The following is a 27589-nucleotide window of genomic DNA, read 5'->3' on the forward strand; positions in this document are numbered from 1 at the left end:
GTCTCAATACCTAGAACTCTGCTGGCACCCACATGATACACCATAAATATACTGTAAATTGAATAAATTGCTGAATCAGTAGTCGCTTTCTTTACTTCTCATGTGGTCATGCTCAGACAAATGAAAAAACAAATAAGATGTGTTTAGTGAGTTTCCTTTGCTGTTAGGACATCAGTTATTTTGTGATAACGAGGAAAATAGTACCGTGCTTGGATCCTAAAGTGCCCTTACCATTGATTACAGTTCAGCTGACAGCTATAATGGGCATGTTATGGATGGAAGAGACTAGGCAGATAGTTATCAGGACCCAGGTCAGGAATCTGGATCCAAGTCTGTTTGACCCAGGCTGACGGCTGGAGGAGCTGTCTGCCTAGAGCCAGTCCTCTGTTTCCTGCTCCTTGTTTACCCACTTATAAAATGCAGGGAACATTTAAAGCAGATCTGGAGTGAGTTCTTGAAATGGAACCTTCTTTAGATTTCAGCAGCAGGTGCTTAATTTGTGGAACACAGGTGAAGGAATAATCAAATCGAAACAGGTGACATGGCAAAGCCACCCAGGAATTGGTACCTAGAATCAACCGTCACACCTGGAAGGAGAACCTGTGGAGGACGAGGTCCTGTCAAACCCTGAAGCTACCAGCAGAAACAGGAATTACATGGGGCTAGCAAGGAAGAAAGAAAGCCATGAAGGAGATGATGCTTTACTCCAGATCAGAGAAAAGACAGATGTGCCGAGCAAGACAGTGTGCAAAGGGTCTGGGCCTCAGACTGCAAGCCAGAGTGCAAAGGCAGCTGGGAATGTGGCTTCCTGTGGCATCAAACAGAAAGGCAGGGGTGCAGATTATGGATCTGGGCGCAGTCAGGTGATATAGGCACAGTACCTGACAGATAGTTTCTGCTCCTGTGAAGACAGAAAGACTCCCAAATTTAAATTGTCCAAGACCTCTTGTGGTATCATTTTCTGTAACCAACCTTCTCTAAATTATAGGGGTTTTCTGCTGATTTTCTTTCCTTTTTTTGGCCTTAAATAATAAAAATAATGTGCTTAAGGTAGTTTCCCACTTAAACTTACCCTGTTTAACTATTGGCCTGTCAGCTTCTTTACCAAACCAATCACACCAACATGTATTCACGTGGTATAAAGGAATATTCTACATCTTTAACATAGATCTTAAGCAAGAGATTGAAAGAAAGATGGATGTACAGAGAAAGAAAGAAGCAGAGCTAAGTGTGGGTGTGGGCCCCTCAAGAAAGGGGTTCAGTTTTCATTTGGTGAATATTTTTATAAACAAAGCTGTAAGTGTATTTACAAAGGGTATTGTCCAGACTTACAAATAAAAGGGGAGAGCTGAGGACTCAAGATTGCATATCCTATATAAACACAGTTTATTTACCAAGTTTGAAATTTTTATTTGAGATGTCTGTAGAAAAACAGACTTCCTCAGAAGACAATCTTTTGTTTCATCAATGAGGCCTGTAATTTCTGGCCCTTTCCTGTAGATAAAACAGATTTGATCCCAGGACTCAGTGCCTTCTCTCCTAGGCTTTTCTTCCTATGTCATTGTACTTTCCCTGTCTTTCTAGCCAGCCTCCATTGGACCATGGAAAGCTTTTCAATGCTTTGAGAAGCCCCATATCCAGACCCTCCCAAAATACAGCCCCAACACCTTTGCACATGGTCTAAGGTCCCCACAGCTCTTACCTTTCCAGGCTATCTCCTTCTTTTGCCACACAATCTTTAGTTCTTTTTCCTTCCCAAGATATAGCATGCTTTCATTCACCTTCTGCTACTAAGACTTCTCCCAACTTTGCCCACTGTGTGGGCAAAAATGCTGACATAAGCCGGGCGATGGTGGTGCATGCCTTTAATCCCAACACTCGGGAGGCAGAGGCAGGCGGATCTCTGTGAGTTCGAGACCAGCACGGTCTACAGAGCTAGTTCCAGGACAGGATCCAAAGCCGCAGAGAAACCCTGTCTCGAAAAAAATGCTGACATAAACAACTGAAGTGGAGAAAGACATATGGACTAGCGGTGTCAGAGGTTTCTTCCCATCATGGCGGGGAGGGTGTTGTTGGAGGCATAGGCACATGTGTGCACTTTCAAGTGGAGGCCATAGGATAACTGTTCCTGTGTACCCAAATGGATACAAATAAGTTGGTGATGTATCTTAGCAACTAGGTACTCCACCATCACATATACCTTTATGATTGTATCCCAAAGCCATTTCCACATAGGGCTTTTCTTAGATATCTATGATATTATTACCTACCGCCTCTTCTGGATTATATCCCTCTGTCTTCCTCATGTCTAATCCCAGCAGGGTCTTGGAACCATGCTGGCTCCGTAGACACTTCACAAGATTACATATTGCTTCAAAAGAAGGCTGAGTGACTTAGCATATCCTGAAAGGAAAGTGAAATATAGTTAAGGAATACAATCCACCTAATATTAAGGTAGGGTCTTTCACCAATAGCCTAGGTTGCCTGATCAGTGAGCCCCGGGGGTCCACATGTCTTTATCTCCCTAACACTGGGTTGACAAGTACACACCACCTTGCCCAGTATTTTTTAAAGTGACTTCTGGAGACTGAACTCATGTTTATATCACATGCACTTTGCCAGCTGAGCTATCTTCCCATGTCTGAGACTTTATCTGGTGCTGGACACAGAACTGGAGCCTTGTATATGCTAACCATGTGTCCTAACACCAACATACGCCGCCCCCTAAACTTTGAATACTGGTAATTCCCTCCTCTTGGCTACTACCACCCATGACTTCTGTACCTTCTTGGCTTTTTTTTTCCCTAGCAGTAGTATCTTATTTTTACAGTTGCTAACATGGGATCTAATGATTGCTTAAAGACCGACAATATCCTGGTCACTAGGAACTCCTGCATGGTCCTGAGGCTGTTGGAACACAGTTCTCTTTTCTTTCCAAGCCTATTGCATTCAGGCTTCCAGTCTGCACATGCATCATGATGTCCCTGTAAGATTTCTAGAGCCTGTTTGGAGATTGATTGCTTAAAATGTGAAAGATATGTCTAGGGAAAAACCAATGAATTCGATGGGAAGATGAATTAGCTTCATGAAACTCACCTTGCTAGATGGAAACAGGATTCATTCCTGAAGTTTTTTGTTTGTTTGTTTGTTTGTTTGTTTTTGACAGCCCTCTTGAAATAAGGCACTTTTGAAGGGGAGGGAGAACTCAGCTGAAAATGTTTGTGTATGAATGGAAAGCGGGTCCCATAGGGAAAAGGGATGGAGCTATAAATCTGTCTTTCTTCTGTCTGCAATGGATTGCTGGCTTGAGGCAGACACCACATTTCAGAGTTTCTACAATCCGCGAAATGTTCTTCAAGGATGTAATCCAACAAAGTCCCGGTGACATTTATGGAACCATACTTAGTGTGAAGCAATGAGGCATTCTACGGGTTTTCTACAGGTGGTAAGATCACGTCATAGTTTAGTTTAATAGAAGAAAGGGATATTTAAGTGGATATTAAAGAAGATAGGCTTTTTCTTGAACTTTTCTGGTAGCTAGGAAAGGACTCATATGACTAAGCATTTGCATTCATCAACTCTAGCATACTAGAATAGTCTTAAAATGGTGACATGCCAGAAAGGTGGCAAAAAAAAAATGTGGATGTCCCGAGTTATTGATTTCATTTTAAGCATTGATTGTGATTGATGAGTGTTTTCTGGCCTCGAAGAAAATTTGTCCAAAAAAATGTGTGATATAAAATTATAATGGGAACTATTTGGGGCTAGAAGGAAACAGAGAGATGGGAGAGGGGTAAGACAGGGCAATAGATGGATATGTTGGTGGATACGGCTGAAGCATCCAGTGAACCATGTGAAAATTTAATGAAATCACTCTTTTCTGCCTTGTATACTAGGAATATAGGCGAGCAGAATAACAATGTACAAAGGGAAGACAATAATTAAAGTAAACATACGCTCAATTTCTTGATACCTTGAGGAGATATCACCAATTTTAAGTGGGCGTGAAAGAGCACGATTGATAATTACAACCCCTGCAGAATTCTGCTCAGTAGTCTAGCTGTAACGACTACGTTGTTAAAAATAAAAAGAAGACGGTGTGTGGGAACCTCTGCTTATTGCTTCTATTTTCCTTGCTCTCATTCTCCTTTAACATGAAATTGTGCAATTTGGGGGAAAAATGTCTCCAGGGGCACTACACATTGTTAGCAAACATATGTATGAGAATCACCTGTATAGAACCGCATGGCAGCCGTGCGTGCTGATGGATGGGTGTTCCAAGCCTGGCCTGATGCTGATCTCCAGAACATGCTAACTCCTGAGGCTGAGAGGCTATTTAGCGAGATGAAATACTAGTCTGCCACAGCTTCCTCCCTCACAATTCAATCATGGAAAATCCTTCCCCAGTGCTGTCACTGAAATCATTACACTCAGAATTAAACATGGTGTAATGGAGCCGCTGACAAGACCCTGAGGTCCTATTGACATGCCAGGTCTCACATTAATAATCAGCTTTCTGTAGAGTGGAAAGAAAAAGACCTGCAAATTGGGGGTTGTTTTTGCCTCCCTTTAGACCTCGTGTAATGACTGCCTATTCCTGATTTGTTTTCAGATGTTGATCTGCAGCCCCATGACTTCCCAGGTTAACATGGCTGCTCTGCCTTCTCCCTTCAACCTTCACTGCCCAGCCTTACTTTATAAAAAACAAATCTGCATAGCCCAAGCCTCCCAGCCTTCCCTTCTGCCAACTCTGCCTCCTCATCCCTTTTCTGCATCGGTCAAAGCCTCTCAGTCTTCCCCCTTGTCAGCTGTGCCTTCTCATCCCTTTGATTCACACCCTTGGTGCACACATCTGTTGTCCACCACTACAAATTGGCTCTTTGTCTTTTTCCTCGTATTTTTCCAGTTTTGCAACTTGTTCCTTTTGCTTCTTCCATGTTCCCTGGTTCAACCCAGCATCTTCCACCTGTTCCACAGAGACAGTAAGATACAGAGCAATGAGAACTGTCTTCACAGTGAATGATAGTGGCCCAATCTTTCTTTCCGCTTCTACCTAGTTAAGTAACATCCATACCTGGCTTGGCTGGGGCTCACTGATGCCCAGGCCTTGTGCAGGCTTTCATGGCTGCTGTGAGTTATTGATTGCTAATGCGTCTCCCCCATCCCCCTGCCCCGCAATGACATTTCGCAGACTCTGTCCTATTTTCTGGCTCTCACATTTTTTCTGTCACTTCTTCCATAATCCCCAGGCCTTAGAGGAGATGGTGTAAATGGCTTGTCTGAGGTGAAGCATGCATCTACCACTTAGTCTCGGTACCTACCTTGTGCATTCACGAATCCCTGCATTCACCATCATGTTCACTAAGAGAGAGACTTCTCTGATTAAGGTTGAGAGTAATGATTATCTATGGGTAAAAGCATAAATATTTAGAAGGGAAATTTGGCATTATAGGAATTTGGCTCTACCACAATACTCAGCTCCCCTCTACAGCCCGTGATTTCCCTCTCCATGAGTTTTCAACCGAGCTCATAAGCATGTATTCCCTCCCTGGGAATGTGTCTCAAATTTAATCAGGGAGCAGTTGGTTTCCCTCATGAGAGTCACAGCACTACTACAGAAGTGGGCACATCTTTCCTGGCAGATCTTTCTCACAGATCTTAGATCCCAAAGCCTTTTAGAAATGCCATACTCTCAAACCTAGACAGGCATTTGGTGGCACCCGCTTCTGGAAGCACTATAGTGATTGAATTACAAATCATATTTACCTTAAAAGACTGTCTTTATTTTTACATTATGTCGAAAGACAGTGAAGGTCTCTGAAGAACAGCAAGGCCTATCTATGGGGAGAGGAGGCATTATACCACACAGTCATAGCATGCACAAGGAAGACTAGGGGCAAGCAAGGGAAGACAGACAAAGGTTACTCAAAATAAACATGCTCCTGAGGGTGGATTGATCCAGAAACTCCTTGGAGGCAGAGCCAGTCAATCCCCAAGAGTATTTCATGTTTATACAAAATTTACAGTGTTCAGATTGTGATGTCTTGGCAAAGAACCATGTGTGAGTCTTGATTGGATTATGATCAGTTTATGTGATACTTGTTCTGAATTGTGATTAACTGAATCTCTGGACACACAGAAAAGCACCACGATCCTAATCTCTCTCCCTAGTATAATACCTCCTCTACAAATCATTATTTTCACTAAAATTAAACAACCTTATAGACTTGCACAACAGTAACCTAGGAAACTACTTCCTCTTAGATGTTCTGATATATTCCTATCAAAGGGCCCTGTTTGGACCTTGGTCTCTAGAGAGGTTAAGGTTAGCTCTGTTTCTGTAATTTTCCATACGCTCTATGTACAATGGACGTGAATACACTTTGCTCTGGAAGACTTCTATTTGCTTACAATCCAAATAATTTACAGACTTCTCAGTTTTGTATCTTTTTATAAGAAAAAAGAGAAAAAAAATGTTCTATTTTAAAACAGTTATGAATTTGATCTTTCTTGCAAATTACGCAGCAAATTAAATTATAAGCTAAGGAGTTAAAGAATTATGTGCAGTTAACTTTCTATTTATAGCTTAGAAAGTCGGAAGAAATTTAGTTTTGAGGTTAAAGACCATGTAATAAGAATTTGACCCAAAATGGGAGTAATAAGGAAAAAATAGCATATGCCTTGAGATAGCTTTTGCATAAACTATGATGAGCCAGGAAATATTACAAAATGACCTACTGCTTAATCTTCAGCTAAAATGACAGCTTAAGATTTTAAGGTATTTGTTATACATGATAAATTATGCACAAAGGATTTTGCAGAGATCTGGGCCTGGTGGAACAAACCTGTAATCTTAGTTACTCCAGAGGGATTAAGGCAGGACAGTTTGCAAGTTCAAGGCTATCCTGGACTATAGATTAAGTTCAAGGCCAATCTTAGAGTCTTAGTGAGACTCTACAACAAGCAAATGGACAACAGATGGATGCCCCTCAGCATAAGCATTTCAATGCAATATTTTATTCTGCCTTCCATACTCATTAGTATGCCACTATTTTCCCAACTTCTAAATGAAGATAAGGACAAAAGAATTAGAATTTGTAAGGGGCAAGGTCACCAGGGTGACAAATAGCAGAGCCAGGATTTAAATTCAACTCATTTCACAAAAACACTTCAATTCTGAATCCTAGCCTGTGGCATAAGTCTCAAGCATCAGTGAAACGATAAAAAAAAATGTTTAAGTTGAATATAAAAATAGCTGCATCTTGAAAAAATAATGACATCTCGAATTTCACAGGAAAATGGATGGAGCTAGAAAACATTATTTTGAGTGAAGTAACCCAGACACAGAAAGACAATTATCACATGTACTTACTCATAGGTGGTTTTTAAACATAAAGCAAAGAAAACCAGCCTACAAACCACAATCCCAGAGAATTTAGATAACAATGAGGACACTAAGAGAGTCTTACATAGCTCTAATCTACATGGGAAGTAGAAAAAGACAAGATCTCCTGAGTAATTTGGGAATATGGAGACCTTGGGGGAGGATTGAAGGGGAAGGGGAGAGGCAGGGAGGGGAGCAGAGAAAAATGTAAAGCTCAGTAAAAATCAATAAAAACAGAAAAAAATAGCTGCATCTTAATAACCTAGAAATGTAACTCATTACTGGTGATAGCAGTACAATGAATGTAGAATAAATGAAAAATATTAGCCTTTGACCCTAAAAACAATGTTGTATACTTATAGTGGTACCATCTTAAAGTTTCTTTAATTAGAAACTATTATAACTTTTAACAATAAAGTTTTAGGTTCTGATAATCACAAGCTATTGTATAAGCTGTGTTTCACATTCAAATTAATATTTCTATGTTGTGATAGAATTCATTGTCTAATGGTGTGGTTGCAATATAGTTTGTCTCCTCCCAAATACATGTTAAAATTTTACCTCCATTATGAGGTATTACAAGATTTTAGACCTATTCTGAGTATGGGAGCCTTTGGGAGTCATCAGGATTAGATAGTGTCTTTAAGGCCTAGCCTTAAGATTAAACCTAGTGACTTCATAACATGAGAAAAAACATCCTGTGACACTCTGAGCTGCATGAGGATTGGTGTGGCCCAAAGAAACCTCTTTTCTTTGTAAGTAAATCACTCAGTCTGTGCTTGTAGAGTATCAGCCATAGAAAACAGGCTGAACATCAGCCAATGAAAAAAATCTTCCCAAGAAGTGTTCTTTGTAATTTTTTAGTAGTCATGACAAATCTGAGCCCTGAAGAAACTGGGAGAATCAGCTACTATCACTGATCTTGGCAGCAGAAGAGAAATTCATACCCACTCTAAAACAGCGTTTTCCTCCTTCAGGCCCGAAATTTCAGAGTTGGAACAAGAGGTTGGAGAAACCTTTTCATCTTCCATTCCTTCTTTCTTTTTATAGGTCGCTACCCCCAGGAGAACAAGGGCACTTACATCCCAGTGCCTGTAGTGTCGGAGCTGCAAAGCGGAAAGTGGGGGGCCAAGATTATCATGAACGAGGACCGGTCTGTGCGACTTTCCATTCAGTCTTCCCCCGAATGCATTGTGGGGAAATTCCGCATGTATGTCGCCGTCTGGACTCCATATGGCATCCTGCGTACCCGTAGAAACCCCGAAACAGACACATATATTCTCTTCAATCCTTGGTGTGAAGGTAAGGAGCAAGTATTCCTCCTTAAAAGCTCTCACAACTCCAAAGCATCTCCTTTGTAGGAGTAAAAGGGTTACTCCAAAGGATGCGTCCCTTTCTGACTCTATTAATTACTTTTGGTGGTATGACACCAAACAGTACAGGAAGCGACTTTGAGGAGGAAGGATTTGTTCTGGTCTCATTTGCCTGAGAGCAAAGTTCACCGTGGCAGAGGTGCAGCGGGCAGTCGCAGTACATGCACAGCGAGGGCTCAGTTGAAGTTCTTTCCCCGATTTTATTCAGTCTTGAATCCCCTATGGGATGGTGATACCACATCTAGGATGGGGCTTTCTGGCCTCAAGTTAGACCTCTCTGGAAATGCCTCCTAATGATTCTAAATCCAAGGAAGCTGAACTTATCATCACCTTGGCATACACAGTTTTCTCAAGATCGAAAGTGAGAAGGATACACGATTCACCCTCAGTATAAGGGATATGAATGTTGCTTCGCACTTATTTCAGGAATTAAAGCTGGATTAAAGTTGCAGAGTGAGCTCATTATGGACTTATGGTGTCATCTCGATATATTATTTGTTCTATAAGCAAAAAAAATGGCTTATTAAACTCAACTTTCAAAATTAGTAGAACTCATAACTGTACTTTAAAAAAACAGCAAAGTCAAATATGTAAATAGCAGAACTAACTTCATCACCCTAAATCAGGGACAGAAAGCTTAAAGAATCCCACATAGTTACGTATTCTCATTATAGGTCTATATTTTACAAACCATTGGCTTGCAAATACAGATAGGTAATGATATTTTTAACATAGTATTATGTAATATCTAAGGTTGTTTTGAATTATTTCCTTATGATGTGGAAGCTTAACCTAGTTATATTTAGATTATTCAGTTGAGTTCAATGAGTGTTTTAGCGAGTCAGTCTAAAACCTCACATTGCATAGGATTTTCTCCTCTTCTTCATTTTTGCCATTTCATGCCTCCCAGCTGCTTCCATACACAATGTTGGGCAGCTGTTGTTAGGTCAGTGGCCATGAAGCAGCTTGAGATCTAAGGACTTATCTAAGTCCTGCTCATAACGGCCTGTTGGTGTTGGATTTATCACTCCCCAAACATCTTTCAAATAGGAGTCTTGGCTAATTCTTTTTTATATTATTTTGCAAAACCCTTGGTTTGAAGAAGCTGTGTTGGATCTTGATTTTCTGATGTAGATGTAGACAGCGATGGGGCAGCAATGTTTTCTGCTCCTGTTAAACATATGCCTAGATCTCTGTCCTTTCACTTAATTCTTCGGGTGACCTTGGCACATGCGACCTAGATGATCCTGCACTCTCACCCACCAGCTCTTGTCATTGCCTGCTCAACACTCACATGTATATATGACCCATGTTCAAGGTTGATGTAAGCAAGAGATATCACTTGGGCCATGTGTCGCTCAGAGACAGAGTCCCATTTATAGAAATCTCATCAATTCTATATAAAGCATTTTGCAGCTGAGACATAGCGTGCTATTTGCAGAGATGTGGAACAGAGGTACCAACTCAGAGGCTGAAAGTGAATTGGAAGTGATGGCAAAAATGACCTGCGAGGGTGTGGGTCTGTAGCAGGGAATCAGAGTGCATTTGAGAGTTATCTAGACCTGGAGAAGATACATAGATAAGGGAGGAAAGAAAGACAATATAGGCATAACATCATCTAGGGGTCCATGAGAGAAGTTAGTAAAGGAAAATGAGACTGAAAAATATGCAGAGGGCCAAGAAATTAATATTTTCTAAAGTCTACATTTATACAATTAATCAGAAAATTGTAACTGATTTTCTTTGCACTGAAAAAAGATAGTCATAGGCGTCATGTAATTACCCAGGATGTTTGAGGAATGACATGATTTACCCAACGTTTAATTTGTCACAGCTTTATAGATTATCTCATCCATGTACTATGTGGTCACTCCCCTTGAGAAAAAAAAATGTGTTGCTTGTTTTGCCTGACAGTGATTTTCCAAATGAGCGATCTAAGAGGCTAAGACCTCGTAATTTTTAACCGCTTCATTGCTCTCTTGGTCTGCTCTTGGAAGCATGATAAACAGCTACCAGGTACTTCCTTTCAGAATGTTGCTTAGTGACAATGTGCCCTGTGCCCTAAACACCCTCTTACAACACAGGGACCTCCCCTTGAATCTTGTGCGGGAAAAGAACTGAAGGAAGGTAAGACTAAAACCAGAGTAACCCATTTGAAAGCTGCGGTTCAAGACAAAGATGACCAAAAATTTAATTGTTGTAATGGCAGTGGAAATGAGAAAAGGAAATGAATGAGAGATCAGTTTGGACTTAGAACATTGGTTGCAGAGGAATTAGATTAACGGGGAAATAGAAAGATGAGTTAAGGAGAGATAACTAGATGTCTAGTTTGGTCAACTGGGTCAATGATTGTTACATCTTCAGAACTGGGAAGGCTAGAGAGGTGGAAGGGATAATGTAAAGACATTGAGAAATGATAATACAGTGGTATCTATAAGACAACCAACTGAAGACATCGAGGAAACACTAGAATAATTGGGTACAGAACTTAGACAATATGGCAGAGGTAGCCTTGAAAATACCATGTCATTAAGAGGAAAAGCAGACAATGAGTAACAAAAAGGTGAACAAAGCAGACTGGGAAGGAAAGGTCAGTGGTCTTAGGAAATTAAAAAGAGCAAAGAGCCAAGTACCCCTTCGGATCAAGAGTACTGCAGTTAACTGTTGAATATTTCTACAGAGTTGAATTGGTGAAGGAAAGAAGGGACTTGTTCTTGGTGGAAATATGATAACACTATGACCTTGGAGAGGATGAAGCCACTTAAGCAATGTGGCAGAATCCAGGGAGATATACTACAGCACAAAATTAGAGTCAGGGACAATGGGTACTGACATCTTATTTAAGACATTGGGGTGGTTGGCAGGGGAATGGTTCAGGTATTAGGAATACATACTGCTCTGGCAGAAGACTAGACTCCAGTTCTAAACACCCACTTAAAGGAGATTCAAAGCCACATTTAAAACCAGGCACAGGAGAAACCAATGCCTCTAGCATCCATTGGCACCTTTGCATATATCTACAACAGCACACACACACATGCACTCATGCACGCAAGCGTGCCTCAGTGCCTGTGCAGATATTCTGTTGTGGTTACACTAGAGACATCCTGGGCTTAAGGATTTTTCCAAATTTTCTTGAGTGATTCTTCAAGCCATAGTTGGAAAACACTAGCTCTAGAGGCAAATCAGCCTGGGCAGGATTAGGGGACCAGGTGAAGGGCCTACGAGACGTAGCCTAGGCACACTGCCCTGAGAAAGTTGCAGAGGAGAGAAGAGGGTAAACATTTTCAAAATGCTATGAAGGGATGGATGCACAGTAGTGGCCAATTTTTACTCCCTCCATGGGAGGAGAACAAAGTCATGAGTTGAGGGAGTGAGGATGGAACAGAGACCTAGTCATCAGGGAAGTAGAAGATGAGCTTGTCACAGAAGTGTAACAGGTGGGTCTCCTGCCTTCCTGAATGCAGAGAATTGGCCATAGAAGCCTTGATCTCTTGATTGACCTGTGGAACCCTGAATGTTCTACAAAATTCCTGGAGGGTTTCTACCTTCTTAATCATCTATGACCCCAAGATTCCTGCCACCCTTCTTCTGGAAAACTCAGCCCTTTCCCAGATTCAGAATCAACATTAAAAGTGGTCACACACGTCATCTGCATCCTCCAGGTTTTGGCTGCAGTTCTATGTGCAGAAAAGAGACAGGAGGAAGGGGTCTTCTTGGGGGTCCTCAACCCTAGAGTCACATCAGAACTCCCTCCCACAGACTTGTAGACCAGGGGTCGTGCTTCAGATTTTGCATGCCTCACTAGTTCCCACCTAAGCAAATGATCACAGGTGGGGCCACATTAGAGAACCAGGGGTTTATATAATACACACAAGACCATAGCATTGTAACCTAGAAGGATTTCACCTCCTCACAAACCACTAGCTCCTCCTTGAATCTAATCTCAATCTTTCTCACCTCATCATCTCTTCCTCCTCTTGTCTCCACCACCCCATTTGTCTCCCCTTCCCTCCAAACTCTTCTCTTTGATGTTCTCCCAGGAACAAACTCTTTCTTCTCTCATTGAGAGGGACTCAGCTGCTTTTCTGTTTGATTAATATACCCTTACTTTTGGGGAACTGTATGCCATTGGATAGCATTCCCTGCAGATACCATCCAGTGCCAACATTTAAGACATTTTCTTAAGTACCTTCTCTCAGTGTACACTGAGAACTCTCATGGGGAGGTGTCTTAAACAGGAGTGAGAGGTCCCATCATTTCATTTGTTATGTGACTTTTTAGCCTGACACCCAAATGGTTCTGTATGAAAATTCTCCCACATACCCTACAGGGAACCCAGGGACTGGTGATCGTGGCAATTATGTGCTTGTACAGGCTGATGCATTAACAGGGAATTCACTGAGTCCTAGAATGAGGGTTGTAAAAGGGATGGACCTTGGAGCAAGTTGGAAAAAAATAACAAAGTCGATAAAGCTATGGAAACAGAGTCAGGTGGGTCAAGGTGTTGGCAATAGGGCATACCAGGTGTGGCAGTGAGGACTAGCGTGATACTGTACATTGGGTTGAAAAATTGCGCCAGCACACAGAACATTTGAGAGAAAATATTCAGTTGTGCTCCCAGGGGCACTTCTGACTGCCTCACATTCATGGGCAATTTATCCTCCTTAATCACCAAATCATTAATGGGGATCGATAGCAACAGCAGCCTGGTAGGGGCAGGGGTGGATGCAAGGAGAATTCCTGCATAGTGTTTAAGCTAATATTGCTAACAGAGCATTGAGTCCATTCTAACAGGGAGCTCTTCTCTGTGGTGTTGGACTCAGAACTGTTCCCACAAAGGAATTGTAAGTGAGTTGGGCATTTATTGTGAATTTGTTGTCTGACCACTGAAGAACTATGAATTATTGAATATATTTCACTATTTAAATGTCAAATAATCCATTTTAGTAGTGTGACATTACTGCTAGTGAGTGGGTTCTGAAAGATTTAGATTTCTAGTGATTTTGTCTGGCACTCTGGGCCAGTAGTTAGTGTTGATTTGGGTTATATCTGTATTTAGGTTACAACTATACATTTCAGAGGGGCCTCCCCTCTGGACAACTTGTTTAACTTACCCTCACATTCCCAGAAACCCACAGAGTGCCTGGGTACATAGTTAATGCTTCATAAATGTTTATAGAATTTATTTAAAAGCTCCAAGTAAACAGACATAGGTTTACCAAACCATATCACCACCACAGATCAGACACAAGTGTAATCTCAGACCTCACCATATTGTAAAGAGAAAAAAAAAAAAAAACCTATTGGGAGCAATGGTTAAAGAGCATGTCTCAATAATATATGTGTAGATTTCTCTACCAGTTGTATGATAGGGCCTCTCTTGGCTATATTCCCAAGAGTGGTATTGCTGGATCCAGGGGTAGGTTGATCCCGAATTTCCTGAGAAACCGCCACACTGCTTTCCAGAGTGGTTGCACAAGTTTGCATTCCCACCAGCAATGGATGAGTGTACCCCTTTCTCCACAACCTCTCCAGCAAAGGCTATCATTGGTGTTTTTTATTTTAGCCATTCTGACAGGTGTAAGATGGTATCTTAAAGTTGTCTTGATTTACATTTCCCTGATCGCTAAGGAAGTTGAGCATGACCTTAAGTGTCTTTTGGCCATTTGAAGTTCTTCTGTTGAGAATTCTCTGTTCAGTTCAGTGCCCCATTTTATAATTGGGTTGATTAGCCTTTTGCGGTCTAGTTTCTTGAGTACTTTATATATTTTGGAGATCAGACCTTTGTCAGTTGCGTATCCAATACCAAGTTAGTTTCTCAGATTTCTGCCTTGTTCCATAAAAGTTTTGCATTTCCTTTAAAGCAAGTGCAATGAATTAATTTGATGTAAAAAATAAGGCTTGCCATTTATTGGGTATTTTGATAGAGACTATTAACTATGGACAGGCTGTATTTTATTATTAAATCTGCCTTTCAACTATTTGCTTAGTAATTACACATGGTCATTAAGACCTTTCAGTACAGAATGGGCCGAGATTCTCGAGGAACAATGACAAATAGCCCCTGCTCATGGAGCCCCTTGAGCCTGCATTCAGAATTCAGGCCAGAGCCATTTATTCATCAGTTCACAGATGTAGATGGTATGTCTTGCCCATGGCCATGACAACACAATAACCTATGCATGGTCCAACATCATTACTTACTTATTTGCAGATATTAAGGGCACAGAGCTTAATTCAGCTCTAGGGACAGGCAATAAGAATGACAAAATTTTGCCCTTGTAAAGGTACTAACAGGTTTTACAAGTGAGGTACTAATAAAATCTAATTACAACTGTAAAAAAAAGTGCTAAAATAAATCAGGACCAAACAAGAGCATAAAATAGTGTAGTACCAGGCCGCTTGTTCTTCCAAGCCATCCAGAAACAAAATAATCATACTGAAACTGTATTAATTAAATCACTGTTTGGCCCATTAGTTCTAGTTTCTTATTGGTTAACTCTCACATATTAATTTAACCCATATCTATTAATCTGTGTATTACTACATGGCTGTGGCTTACCGGGTAAAATTCCTTCTGGCTCCAGCGGGGCTCCATGGCTTCTCTCTGACTCCGCTTTTTTCCTCCCATGCTATAGGCCAAGCAAGTTTCTTTATTCATTAACCAATAAAAGCAACACATAGACAGAAGGACCTCCCACCAAAACAAGACCCTCTGACCAAGTTGGAGTTGAAGACAGGGCAAACAGTGGCTTATGCCTTACTCAGCCCTTAGAATATCATCATAAAATAGTATGTCAATTACCAGATCAGCTCTCAAAATATTATAATGCTTATATTTATTTAATCATGATCCCAAAGCACACAGAGCAGGGATAGAATACAGTATGTAGATGGACAATTTGTTCTGACTCTTCACGGCAATGCAGCAGAACCTGTGGACAAAATCCTAGACGTCACACATAGTTCCAACCCTCTTTCAGGTTTCAGACTCTGATTTGCTTATGGAAATTACTCTCTTTTTGTCTTTTTATTTATTCTTCTCTCTTACAATACATCCCCCAACTTCAACTTTCTCTCCCTCCCCTCTTCTCAGTAACCCCACATCCCTTCTCTCACAATCCACTGTTCCTCCATTTCCCTTCAGAAAGGAGCAGGCATCCCAGGGATATCAACCAAACATAGCATATCAAATTGCAATAAGGCTAGACATAAGCCCTCATATCAAGGTTGAATGAGGCAACCCAGTAGGAGGAAAAGGCAAAAGATGTAGGTAAAAGAGTCAGAAGACTTCTTCACCATCACTGTTGGCGTCCTACAAAAAACCCAAGCTAAACAACCACAGCACGTATGCCAAGGGCATAGCTCAGGCCCATGCAGGCTCTGTGACTGTTGCTTCAGTTTCTGTGAGGCCCTGTGAGCCCCTGCATGGAAATTACTCTTGATGAGAAGAGGATGATAACTAAAGCATTCATCCCGCCGTCTAAATCATCCATTCTTTTCATACCAAGTGAGCATCATCCCACAGGGCCCTGCAACCAGAAGGGAAACCAGGTAGCTCACAGGAATGTTTCTAAAAGATGAATCTGGTAGGACCAAAGATGAAAGAGTCTAACCTAGAGTTGTATTCATGTGTGTACTTTGTGTTTATGTCTATCGAAAATCTTCACACTCTTCAGAGTTTGTTCATAGCTTGTGTGTTTTGGAAAATGTGACATTTGGGTTTGGTGACACACAGGTAATCCCAGCATGAGGGAAGGTGAAGGAGAATGGCCAGTTCAGGGCTAGCCTGGGATACACGATGAGATTTTTTTTCTCTCTCAAAAGAAGGAGAGACAAAGTGGGGAGGGGGAGGGAAGGGAATTAGAGAGGAGAAGATGGAAAGGGGAAAGGAAAGGAGAGGAGGGACAGGGTCACCCTCATTCATCAGAAGCTCAGAGTCACAGCTCAGGGAGTATCTGCCAGTTGAACTGATGAACACCACACCAAGAGGCCAGGATCAAATCGTTATGCTCATATTTCAAAAAAAAAAAAAGATGCAGGCCTTGTAATGCCACATAAATTTGTTAAGGTCCTATAGAAAATTAGGAAAAAAACTAGGTAACTGGACAAAACCTTGGGAGTGTCTGGACCCACTTATACCAACCACCAAGTTTTTTTAGGCTATTTGTAACTAACTAGCTTTGTGTATTGTGCTGGTTAAATTTTTGTCAGTTTGATACAAAGTCATCAGATTGGACTTGGCATGTCTGTAGGGCATTTTCTTGTGAAAGGATTGATGTGAGAGGGCCTAGCCCACTGTGGGCAGTACCACCACTACGCAAGTAGTTCTGGATTTTATAAGAAAGCAGACTGAGCAAGCCATGGGGAAAAAGGCAGCAAGCAGTGTTCCTCCATGATCTGCTTCAGTTACAGCCTTCAGGTTTCTACCTTGAGTTCCCAGCATGTAAAAAACTGTAAGGTAAAGTAAACCATTCTCCCCTGCCCCAAATTCTTTCAGTCACAGTGAAATTATCATAATAGAAAATAAGCTAGAATATGTATCAAGAAAAACATTAGATGGCCAGCAGATACAATTCTGTGACCATTTGTCAATGTTGGAAAGTCGTGTCCTCAAAATAAACAAACAAAGGAAAACAAGGTTGATAGCGATAACATCATATGGAAATTCTTCTCTAGGAGAAAAAAGAAAAAAAAAAACAAAATTAAAGTGTGCCGGTGCAGGCTCAGCGTCCCTCAGAGAATACAGCTAAGCAAAGAATCCCTGACATTTTCTTTGTAGAATTGCTTCATGAATAATAGTTTACTTTCTGAAGGCACATAAACTAAAATGTCCTCAAGCAGTCAAACAAAGTAGAGCACACCGAATACACTTACAAGCTGGTGCACACCGTAGCATCATGCGCCATGTTTGCAGAGAGTGATAATGGCCCTCCAGTGTCTCATTGTCCCCCTTCCATACTGAAGTTAAAGGGCACATAGCAAAGGACTCCTGAATGGCTACAGTAGACAAGCAGGATGGAAGTGGTTTGGTGTTGTATAAGGGCTGTTGGTTTGTTTCTCGACCACCTGGCAGCTCAGACCCGAAATAACCACATAGAAACTGTACTAATTAAATTACTGCTTGGCTTGTTAGCTCCAATTTCTTATTTGCTAGCTTTTACTTCTTAGTTTAACCCACTTTCATTATTTTATATTTTACCACGAGAGTCGTGGCCTACAGGCAAGGCTCCAGTATGTCTGTCTCTGGCAGCAGCTCCGTGGCTTCTCCTGACTCCGCCTCTTTTCTTCCAGCATTCAGTTTAGTCTCCCCCCCCCCCATGCTACATGCTATCTGCCCTATCAGGCCAAACCAGTTTTTTTTTTTTTTATTAACCAATGGTATTCACAGCATACAGAGGGGAATCCCACATCAGTTTGGAACCTTCCAGAATAAAAGTCCAGATTTCTGGAATTGGCTTCCTTTGTGGTCCAGTGGGTTTGAACCATTCGAGACAGGAAGTTATCCCTACCATGCCTGCAGGGCACACCGGCATCAGCTTGATCCCTCTCTGATTTGACTTGAGATGGAGAAGCACATTGTGACAGCAATCTGGAGACACGCTTGCTGTTCAGATGAAATCGCCCCTCTGACAGGATCACATGTGCTTTGCTTCTACATGTTCAACATTACACTAAAGGGAGGCCAAGCCGTGAAAGGGGGTCAGTCAAAGGAGTCCTGACCCTTCCTGTGCCTTCTCCAAAAGAGTGACTGATACCCTTTGCCTTATTGAAGGCCGAGAAACATTTTTATTCCTAAAAGATTAGAAGCAAGATGGAGCCCTGGTGGAAAGGCCCTGTGTGGCAGCCTTTCTACAGCCACAGTTTTTTTGCTCCTTCAGCTATTGCCTTGATAAAGCGTATGTGCCTAGTGGCCTTGGACATGAGACCTGCTTTAACATTAACTGTATAAATACCAGAATGAGTTTTTCAGCCTACACACTGATAAATAGCCGCCTTCTCCCAAGGGGGCTATATAGATACGAAAAATCAATGGGCTTGGCATTTGTCCTTACATGGTTGTTGTAGAGTCTTTCTCATGCTGGGTGGGAGGCCAGTGATAATGTCCAAGAAGGGGCCTCAAATGAGGCTTATATGTGAGCCTTAAATTTTTTTTTGCAGCCCACAATTTTCTTTCTAACTCCCTCAGAATTCCTATCCACCAAAGGAACAGTAAAATAAATGAGGTCGCCATTCTTTACTGCTTGCCACATGTACATAGTTAGTCATCTGGGACGACTGGGTATTTTCAAGGCATTCTGAAGTATTCTGTGACAGATATGCCAGAGATGATGAAAGGAGAGACTGCGTTACTTCTGCCAGAGGCACCGCGGATGATCTGTTTGCCTCCAAGTTTAATCTCAATGATGGTCCTTGGCCAAAGGTTACTTAGAACTTAAACATATACACCGGCTAACTACTAACAACTAATTACTAACAGCTAACAACAATCCGGATTACCTGACTGTCAAACTTCTACAACAATGAATTAGCTCTTAGTTTGTTTTTCTTATGCCCAAAGTCTGCTTGACTAAGTAGGAATCTGCTTTCCCTTGAAACGGATAAAACTCATGACCCCTCTGAAACCAATCCCTAATACTAAAACAGCAAGCATTAACTACTAAAACAAAAACCACTGGTGACGATCAAATATCTAAATATAAACATGATTACATTTTCCCATTTTTATTAGCCTTTCTAAAACAGGGAGTTAGGGGAGTTTCCATTGTGATTTTTTTTTTCAATTCACTTTGAACAGCTGTATTTTAAAGTGACAGAGCTGAATAAAATGGGGAATACCAAGTGCAGCCTCCACTTCAATCTTCTCCTATAATTAAAAATTTTAAATTAAAATTGGGGCTTCCCATTTGACTTCCTTACCTTGTTGGCGACTCATGATTATGTCTGCCTGATTTGAGGTAGGATTTAAGTCAGGATAGCCTGGTGTGGGCCACAGAACTCTGCCTGTTCACGGCTCTCAGATTCATGACATCCCAATACTAGCAGCCCACAGCACAAAGGGAAATTATTTTCTTGGACTTCTCTCACATTCCAAGCAAAAACCATTGTGTTTTTGGAACAAGTATTTACCCATTTCCTACTATCCTTCCCATAGTGCTGTGCACTGGGGACAGTGACCTGTTGATTTGTGGTGTGGTAGACAGTTAACAATCAAATCCTGGTTTTAAAACTCACTTAGTATGCCTCAGCTTCCTGGAGCAAAAAAAAATGGATATAATATAGTTCCTTTCTCAGAGGGCCTTCGTGAGTTTTAAAGAATCAGTTGGGCCAGGGTTGTTGGTAGTTTCTTTGTGTTTTTTGAAAGAGGTGGCCTCATATGAAGCCCAAGTTGGGACTCAAACTAACAGTACTCCTGTGTCAGTTTCCTGAATGCCAGGGTTATACAAAATGTTGAAAGTTTGTGGCACATACTATAATACCAAATATATATATATATATATACATATATGTAAATATATGTATATATATATATATGTAAATAAAATTATATCAAGTGAAGGGCCATCTTCAAGAAGTAGGATAAATGTTTCTCCAATACCATTGTGAAATAAGAAATCTAGGCTTAAGCCAGCCTCTTCTGGGAATGGCACAAGAACTTAAGTTCTGTTGATATGAGAGGTAATGAAGACATTGATAATTTCAGTTCTATTGCTTATAAAGAGATATTAATGCATCCAAGTTGGGTACAAGCTGGGCAGTGATACAGACCTATAATGTCAGTGCTTGAGATACTGTGGCAGGAGGATGCTGAGTTCCACAGCAGCCTAGACCACATAGCAAGATCCTGTCTCCAAGATAAAAAATAATAGTTGGACTTCTAAATGTCATCATAAGTAGGTAGCTTTGCTTAAATGCAAATACACTTTCAAAGTTACTTTTTCTGATAATGAAAGTTTTACAGAAAGACAAAACAGACTTGGGGAGATGGCTCAATGGGTAAAGCACTTGCCATACGAGAGTGAGCACTGGAGTTCAGATCCCTAACACCTGTGTAAATGCTGGATGGGCATCGGCCTACCTGTGATCTTAGCACAAGATGGCCAGCCAGACTAGCTAAATCTGTAAGCTCTGGGTTCAAGCGAGAGATGCATACTGGAAAGAGCAACTGAGGACTCTGGACATCAACCTCTGGCCTCCACACACACCTTCACACATTTATGGGCTTCCACACGTGCCCATTGGAAAAGCTTGTTTTATTATAAAAATTTTAAAATAACTCAACAGCAGAAAAAAATAATACAATAAAATTTGTTTACATAGCTCCCAGACTTGACAATAATCATGGCATATATATTATACATGTGTATCTGTGCACACTCTAGTCCTCTAACACGTAATCATATGTCTGTCAATGACCATCTTGAATAAATAGTAGTCCCATAAGGCCATATCCTAATGGCATTAAAACTACTTTAATTTCCATGAGAATTCTCAGAAAATAATGAAGATAGCTAGTTAATATCTCTCAGAATATATCCCTGGTGCTGACTCGTGTTGACTATTACATGATTATATAATTATAGTATCAAAATCAGTAAGAGTTCTTGGTTGCCTATCTCTTAACAAAATTTTACCAATCTAAAATTTGTTTCACAGGCTTTTTGTTGTTCAAATCAATGTTTATCACTTAGACTTTTTGGCATGTCTTCAACAATCCTCTTCATTTATTTCTTTGTTTTATCACAAACTTATTGCCGAAACTGTATTGTCATGTGGCGTTGCCATATTATTAATTTGCTAATTGTGAGCCTTGATGTCCTGAAATATATGCCTGTAAGCCCATGGCATTTGCTGCTAAGTAGATACTTACATCTAAAGACTAAATCGAATTTACTCTCAATCATTCTGTATGTTTCCTCAGTGGAGTAAAATCACTTCCTAACATGTATTCAATCAGTAGATATGGATGTTTAGATTAATCAATAGAATTGAATTTCATTGCACTCAAGCATCCATTACAAAGTTCTTCTTTGAGCTAATGATATCAGCTTACTCCTATGATTTCATTAGGAATTACAAATAGTGATATTTAACTCTTCCATTCTTTCTGTATTAGCATCTGTTGGTTCATCACCTTGAGATAAAAGTTTTTCTGATTTCTTTGTGTTTAAAGCAGTAAGCTGGTTCCTAGCACTCTATGAATATGATCAACTCACTCAAAAACAATATTAATTCACAAATACTGAGACATCTCATGTCTTCTGCTCTTTAGTGGCTTTTGCTTCTCCAGCATTGGCTGCTCCTTAGTCCTGGCCCCTGGACTCTTTGATGATTTACTCATTTTGTGTCAGACACACGGGTTTCAGCCTCCTCTCAGGACCCAACACTGTAATAACTTGTTCTTTTTTTCAAGAGAATTTACCTTGCCTTTTGTCCTACCTAATGCTCTGTTACTGTGAGGAAACAACATGACCAAGAGAGATCTTATAATAGGAAGCACTTAACTGGAGCCTTGTTAACAGCTTTGGAGGGTTAGTCTACGGTCATTATGGTGAGAAGTAGACAGGCATGGTGCTGGAGCAGTAGCTGAGAGCTTTACATCCTGATCCATAGGTAGCAGGCAGAGGGAGCCATGGGGTCTTGTCTGGGCTTTTTAAGCCTCAAAGCCTACCCACTAGTGACACACACACTCCAACAAGGCACACCTCTTAATTCTTCCCAAACAGTTTCACCTACAGGGGACCAAACATTCAAATATATGATCCTATGGGGGCTATTTGTGTTAGAACCACCACATCTTATCTTATATCTTTCTTGTACTTGAACTTTTTATTCAAGAATTTCTCAATTATTCTAGATATACTCACAGTGTTCTTTCTGGGTTCCCCAATGGGCTTCATTTAGCATACATGTATACATACGTATTTCTCAGCCTTTTCAATTAATATATAGTAATAATGAAAGTATATGAATACAGATTTTCATATCTGACTGAACATAGTTCATATTTGACTTTTTTCCACATTTAAATTTTGCTTTGATACAGATGCAGTTTCTATTATTAAAGTTTCTTTCAAGTATATTTCAATGGCTAATTGCTTTTCATAGTGTGTGGGAAAGTTGGAGAACATTTCAGGATTTTTTTTATTTCTTTCACAGTAATTATTATAACGAGCAATTATACTTATTTTTTGCTGCACCTCAGAATTATTTCCACTTGTTAGATAGACACATGGTCTAGAATGAAGGACAGGTTCAGGACTAATGAGACAGTTACCAAATTGCTTTTTGAAATATGTAACTACACTCTTATCAGTAGATTGGCAATATTAGTTGATATTGGATACTTTAAGTTCAAAGCCACTAGTACATATATTTATTATGTTTCACTTTAATTACTCTGCAATTTTAGAATGCTATTTAATAAAGGATGTTTTGTTTAATTTACCTACCATTTGCAATTCCTCCTGTATAAACTGGGTTTCATTTTCTAATTTTCTTGTATGTATTTTGGGAAGTCTTTTTCAATTTACCAGGATTCTTTACATACAGGGAGATTTCGTCAACATTTGTAAGTAAATAGCAATAATTGTTGAAAGTATTTCCCTAGTTGGTCACATGCTTTGAAGTTTGTAATACCTAAAATACAAAGTAAATAAACTATATAAGGCATTTCTTTGGTGCTTTCTAAAAACATTGTTTTGATTTAGATAAAGATGTATCATCTGGAATTGAGTATACTAGTGCACACCTGTAGAAGCAGTGGGTTGCTTAGGGTCGGAGGCTCACAAGAGACAGTGGAGCAGTGTGGTGAGAGAGTAATCACAGACAAGTGCAAGGATGCTGTCAACGTGCATATGTTTAGTGTCTTGATTTGATAACCATAAGTTTGCGCAGTTTATTAGACACTGAAGCATACTCTCATAGCTCAGAACCTACAAGTGATCATTTCCAAGACCCCTCTGCAGGGTAGCAAAGTCAAGACCTTTATTTTAAATGGTGACTTATTTGCATAGATTCTACTCACACCATTCTGAGAATTTGGATACCAACATTCACACAAACTCTCTCTCTCTCTCTCTCTCTCTTTCCTCTTTCTTCTCTTTTCTCTTTCTCTCTCTGTGCACATGTGTGTATGTGTGTATATCTGTGTTTGTGTGTGTGTGTGTGTGTGTGTGTGTGTGTGTGATGTAGTTCCCATGCAAATGGAAGCAAGAGGCGAAGACTAGAAAGAAAAGCTACAAGGAAATTGCTAGAGACTACATGAAGGAATTTCCAAAGGTTTCAGGATGGGATCTAAGCTAACCAGATCCAGCAAAGCCTGTGAGAACCCAAGGTGCCTGTCATTCCCTGAGGATTCCATGCATATTCTTACTCTCCAAGACACGGTGGCAGACTGATATTTTCCTCAGTCCATCAAGCATATGAGGCTGCTTACCATTCATCCATTCTTTGAGGAGTGAGGCAGTATGGCTTTGACTATTCATGGGGGGAGCTAGGATAGAAAACAAGACCCTGATGTTTGCATCTCATCCCATTCTGGAGGTTCAGACTGAATTGATGCAGAGTGCAGCCTTGGTATCTCAGTCAGTTTGCTCTTGCACTGACAAAACACCCAAGAGAAATCCATTTAAAGAAAGAAGTTTTCTTATTGGTTTAGGGTTAAGATGTTTTAGTCCCTGGTCACTGGGACCATTGCCTTTGGACTTGGGGAGACAGAATATTGTGGCCAAAGTGCATAGTGAGGAACCTATGGACACCATAGTGTGGACACCACAGTGTGGACACCACAGTGGCTGGAGAGGAAGGGACTAGAGTCCAAAACCCCATTCAAATGTCCTCTGTTTGTGACCTTATTTTCTTCCATGAGACCCTGATTCATACAAACTCCATGATCTCCTGATACTGCTATGGACCACAGATCAAGTTGGTACTGAATGGGCCTTTGGAACACATTTAAAATTTAAATTTTAACCTCAAATGAGGAACTTATTTGTCTATTTACTTACTTATCCTCTGAGAATTTCATTGGTAACTTCTCCAGGAGGTTATAATGTTCAGCCAAAGTTAAGCATTACTACATAAAATAGATTTCATTAATGAACCAAAGAATAAAGAGGACATTACTCTAAAGACTAATACAGATGAGAGAGGACCAGAAATACATGAAAACATTATCCCCAATCAGAACCAGTATTGACCCTATTTCAGTTTATGCAAATTTATCTGAGCGTCATCTACTCCTATATGATCCCACCTGTGTAGGAGATGCCTTTCTGACCTGGGAATATGTACCAGAGAGATGGCTGGATAGGTGGGAGCAAGGCATTCTTGAGATTAGAGCCACCAGAAAGACCTTGCAATGTTTGGAGTGAACTGGGCAGGTTTACTATGCTCACACACCTACCAAGACATCTGCAAAGACTTTTCATCATGAGATAACCAACAGCCTGCCCCTCCCTTCCAACCAATGGGTCACAATGAGGACTAGCAAATGATCCTTCCATAGATTTATTTGAAGCATCATTTCCAGTTGAGCTACGTTTAACTTCAGTAGGTTGGAAATGACTTTTTGATCTGTGTTTCAAGTTTGCCTGAGCAGCACGGAAACTGATTGTGAATCCATGAAGCACCCGCATCTTAGAATGTTTAATGAGACACGTCAATTTAATTGTGCTTCAAGACATCCAGGGCCAGAGTTTGTCAGCATTTTGCTGACAAATGTCGTCATTTGCAGACTAATCCTCGGTACTGACTATGTTCACTGTGGCTTAAAATATTGGGAAATGAGCTATGCTTTGAGAAACAAAAGACATCTTTTCTCTGGGTAGACAGGCTCTCAGGCTAGCAATGGTATGAACTTGCCATGGTTTGGAAACAGACTGGTGGGTTAAAGGTCACTGTTCTTCCATCCTGATACAGAGGACGCGGTGTATCTGGACGATGAGAAAGAGCGAGAAGAGTACGTCCTGAATGACATCGGAGTGATATTTTATGGGGACTTCAATGACATCAAGAGCAGAAGCTGGAGCTACGGCCAGGTGAGCCACTTAAAATTTGTCATTGTCAAGGACATTTTTCCCTTAATATTTTTTGTCACATTTATTACTGTCAGGTGCCATGAGTCAATATTAGAAAAAGCGCAATTTCCTGCTTTTCAGAATCTGAGACTCCAAGACAGAGTGCAAGGGAGTGGAGACCTGGAGAGAAACTGCATAATTTATCAGCTGGAGCCACCTCTCTTCCTCTTATTACAAATATCCCTGAGATGGGGACACCTACCGATAACATGGCAGTCACTGAGATAAACTTTGCCGTCTTAGAAACCATAAAGTCTCATTACTTCAATCTGAAATAAGTCGAAAATTTTCTTTGCTTATAAAGACATTTTTGATGCAAAGAACATAGCAGAGGTGGACTTTCACTTCATGAGGGCTCCTCATGTCTTATATGCAAGCCAAAATCTGACTACCTTCCTGTGATACATCTGAATGCCATTTATTTTCTTTTATGTTTTATTTATTTATTTATTTATTTATTTAATTTTTTGAGAAAAATGGGGTTTCTCTGTGTAGCCGTAGCTGTCCTGGAACTCACTCTATAGATCAGGCTGGCCTTGAGCTCAGAGATCTTCTTGCCTTTGCCTCTGCTGGGATTGATTAAAGGTGTACACCACCCACTGCCCGATTTTCTTTTATTTATTTGGTTGGTTGGTTTGTTGGTTGGTTTTTCAAGACAGGGTTTCACTGTTTAGCTTTGGCTGTCCTAGAACTCACTTCATAGACCAGGCTGCCTCCAGCTCATAGAGATCAACCTACCTCTGCCTCCTTAGTGCTGGGATTAAAAACAAGCGCCATCACCACCCAGCTGTTTTGTTTTGTTTAATTGAGAACAGATTTTTTTATACAATGTATTTTGATTATGGTTCCTCTCCCCCAATTCTTCCCAGATCTTTCCTCCTTTCCACCCACTTAAACCACATTCTCTCTTGCATTCTCTCATTAGAAAACAAGTAGATATCTAAAAATAATAATAATGATAATAATAATAATAATAAAATAAGAGAAAATAGAAAAACAAGTTGTTTTTGGAGTCCCAAGTGACTTTGGGAATTCATTGTGCTCTGGGCAATACATCCATCTGGTGGAAGGATTGTAATAAACTTGTGCAGTATCCTACAGAGCCTAGAGTCGGTTGTGATTCTTGAGTATGCTGTCTCTCTAATGGTTCTGCTCTTATTTCTGGCTTCCTTTTCTGTTCTCCTCTATTTTATGGAAAAGTAAAAGCAGGACACACCCTTTCCTTCACTTCAATAGTTGATGCTAAAGGGTATAGGAGGTCACTCCATATTTCTAAGCAGTAAAGTTGTGGCTGCATTTTGCTTTGCATACAGTTTATCTTGTTTTGCAGAGTGAAGATTATTAAATAGTTCCTCATTGTTTTCTCCCAAACAGTTTGAAGACGGCATCCTGGATGCTTGTTTATACGTGATGGACAAGGCTCAGATGGACCTTTCTGGCAGAGGGAACCCCATCAAAGTCAGCCGTGTGGGATCTGCAATGGTAAGTGGCACAGCTGATGATGATAAAGGGATATTGATGTAAACAGTGACTTAGCTTTACAGTCTTTCATCTGTTAGGTTCGGGTTGATGGTGTCCAGGTGGGTGTTCTTGAATTCCCCCACCTTTTCATATGCTACAAAATGAAAATTCCTGCTAAACGCAATTTGTGGGTTTTGATTCATGTCAAGCTTGGTGCCAGGTCATTTTGATCCACTGAGTCATTTTTCCAGTCCCTATGCAGCTAAAAATCTCATCTAGAGACTAAG

At 40.5% G+C, this 27589-nt stretch overlaps 1 protein-coding gene across 1 annotated transcript in view; it reads left to right on the plus strand.

The window, feature by feature from the left end:
- F13a1 (coagulation factor XIII A chain) overlaps positions 1-27589 on the plus strand; it is a 155984-nt gene that overhangs the window by 36691 nt on the left and 91704 nt on the right. Inside the window, exons 4-6 of the mRNA XM_041632770.1 lie at positions 8435-8686; positions 25684-25802; positions 27216-27323. Coding sequence (XP_041488704.1) covers positions 8435-8686; positions 25684-25802; positions 27216-27323 — 479 coding nt within the window. The remainder of the gene's footprint in view (positions 1-8434; positions 8687-25683; positions 25803-27215; positions 27324-27589) is intronic.

This window comes from Microtus oregoni, unplaced genomic scaffold, assembly GCF_018167655.1.
Source record: "Microtus oregoni isolate MIOR12 unplaced genomic scaffold, Mior012 000042F_ref0000377, whole genome shotgun sequence".
Lineage (NCBI taxonomy): Eukaryota > Metazoa > Chordata > Mammalia > Rodentia > Cricetidae > Microtus > Microtus oregoni.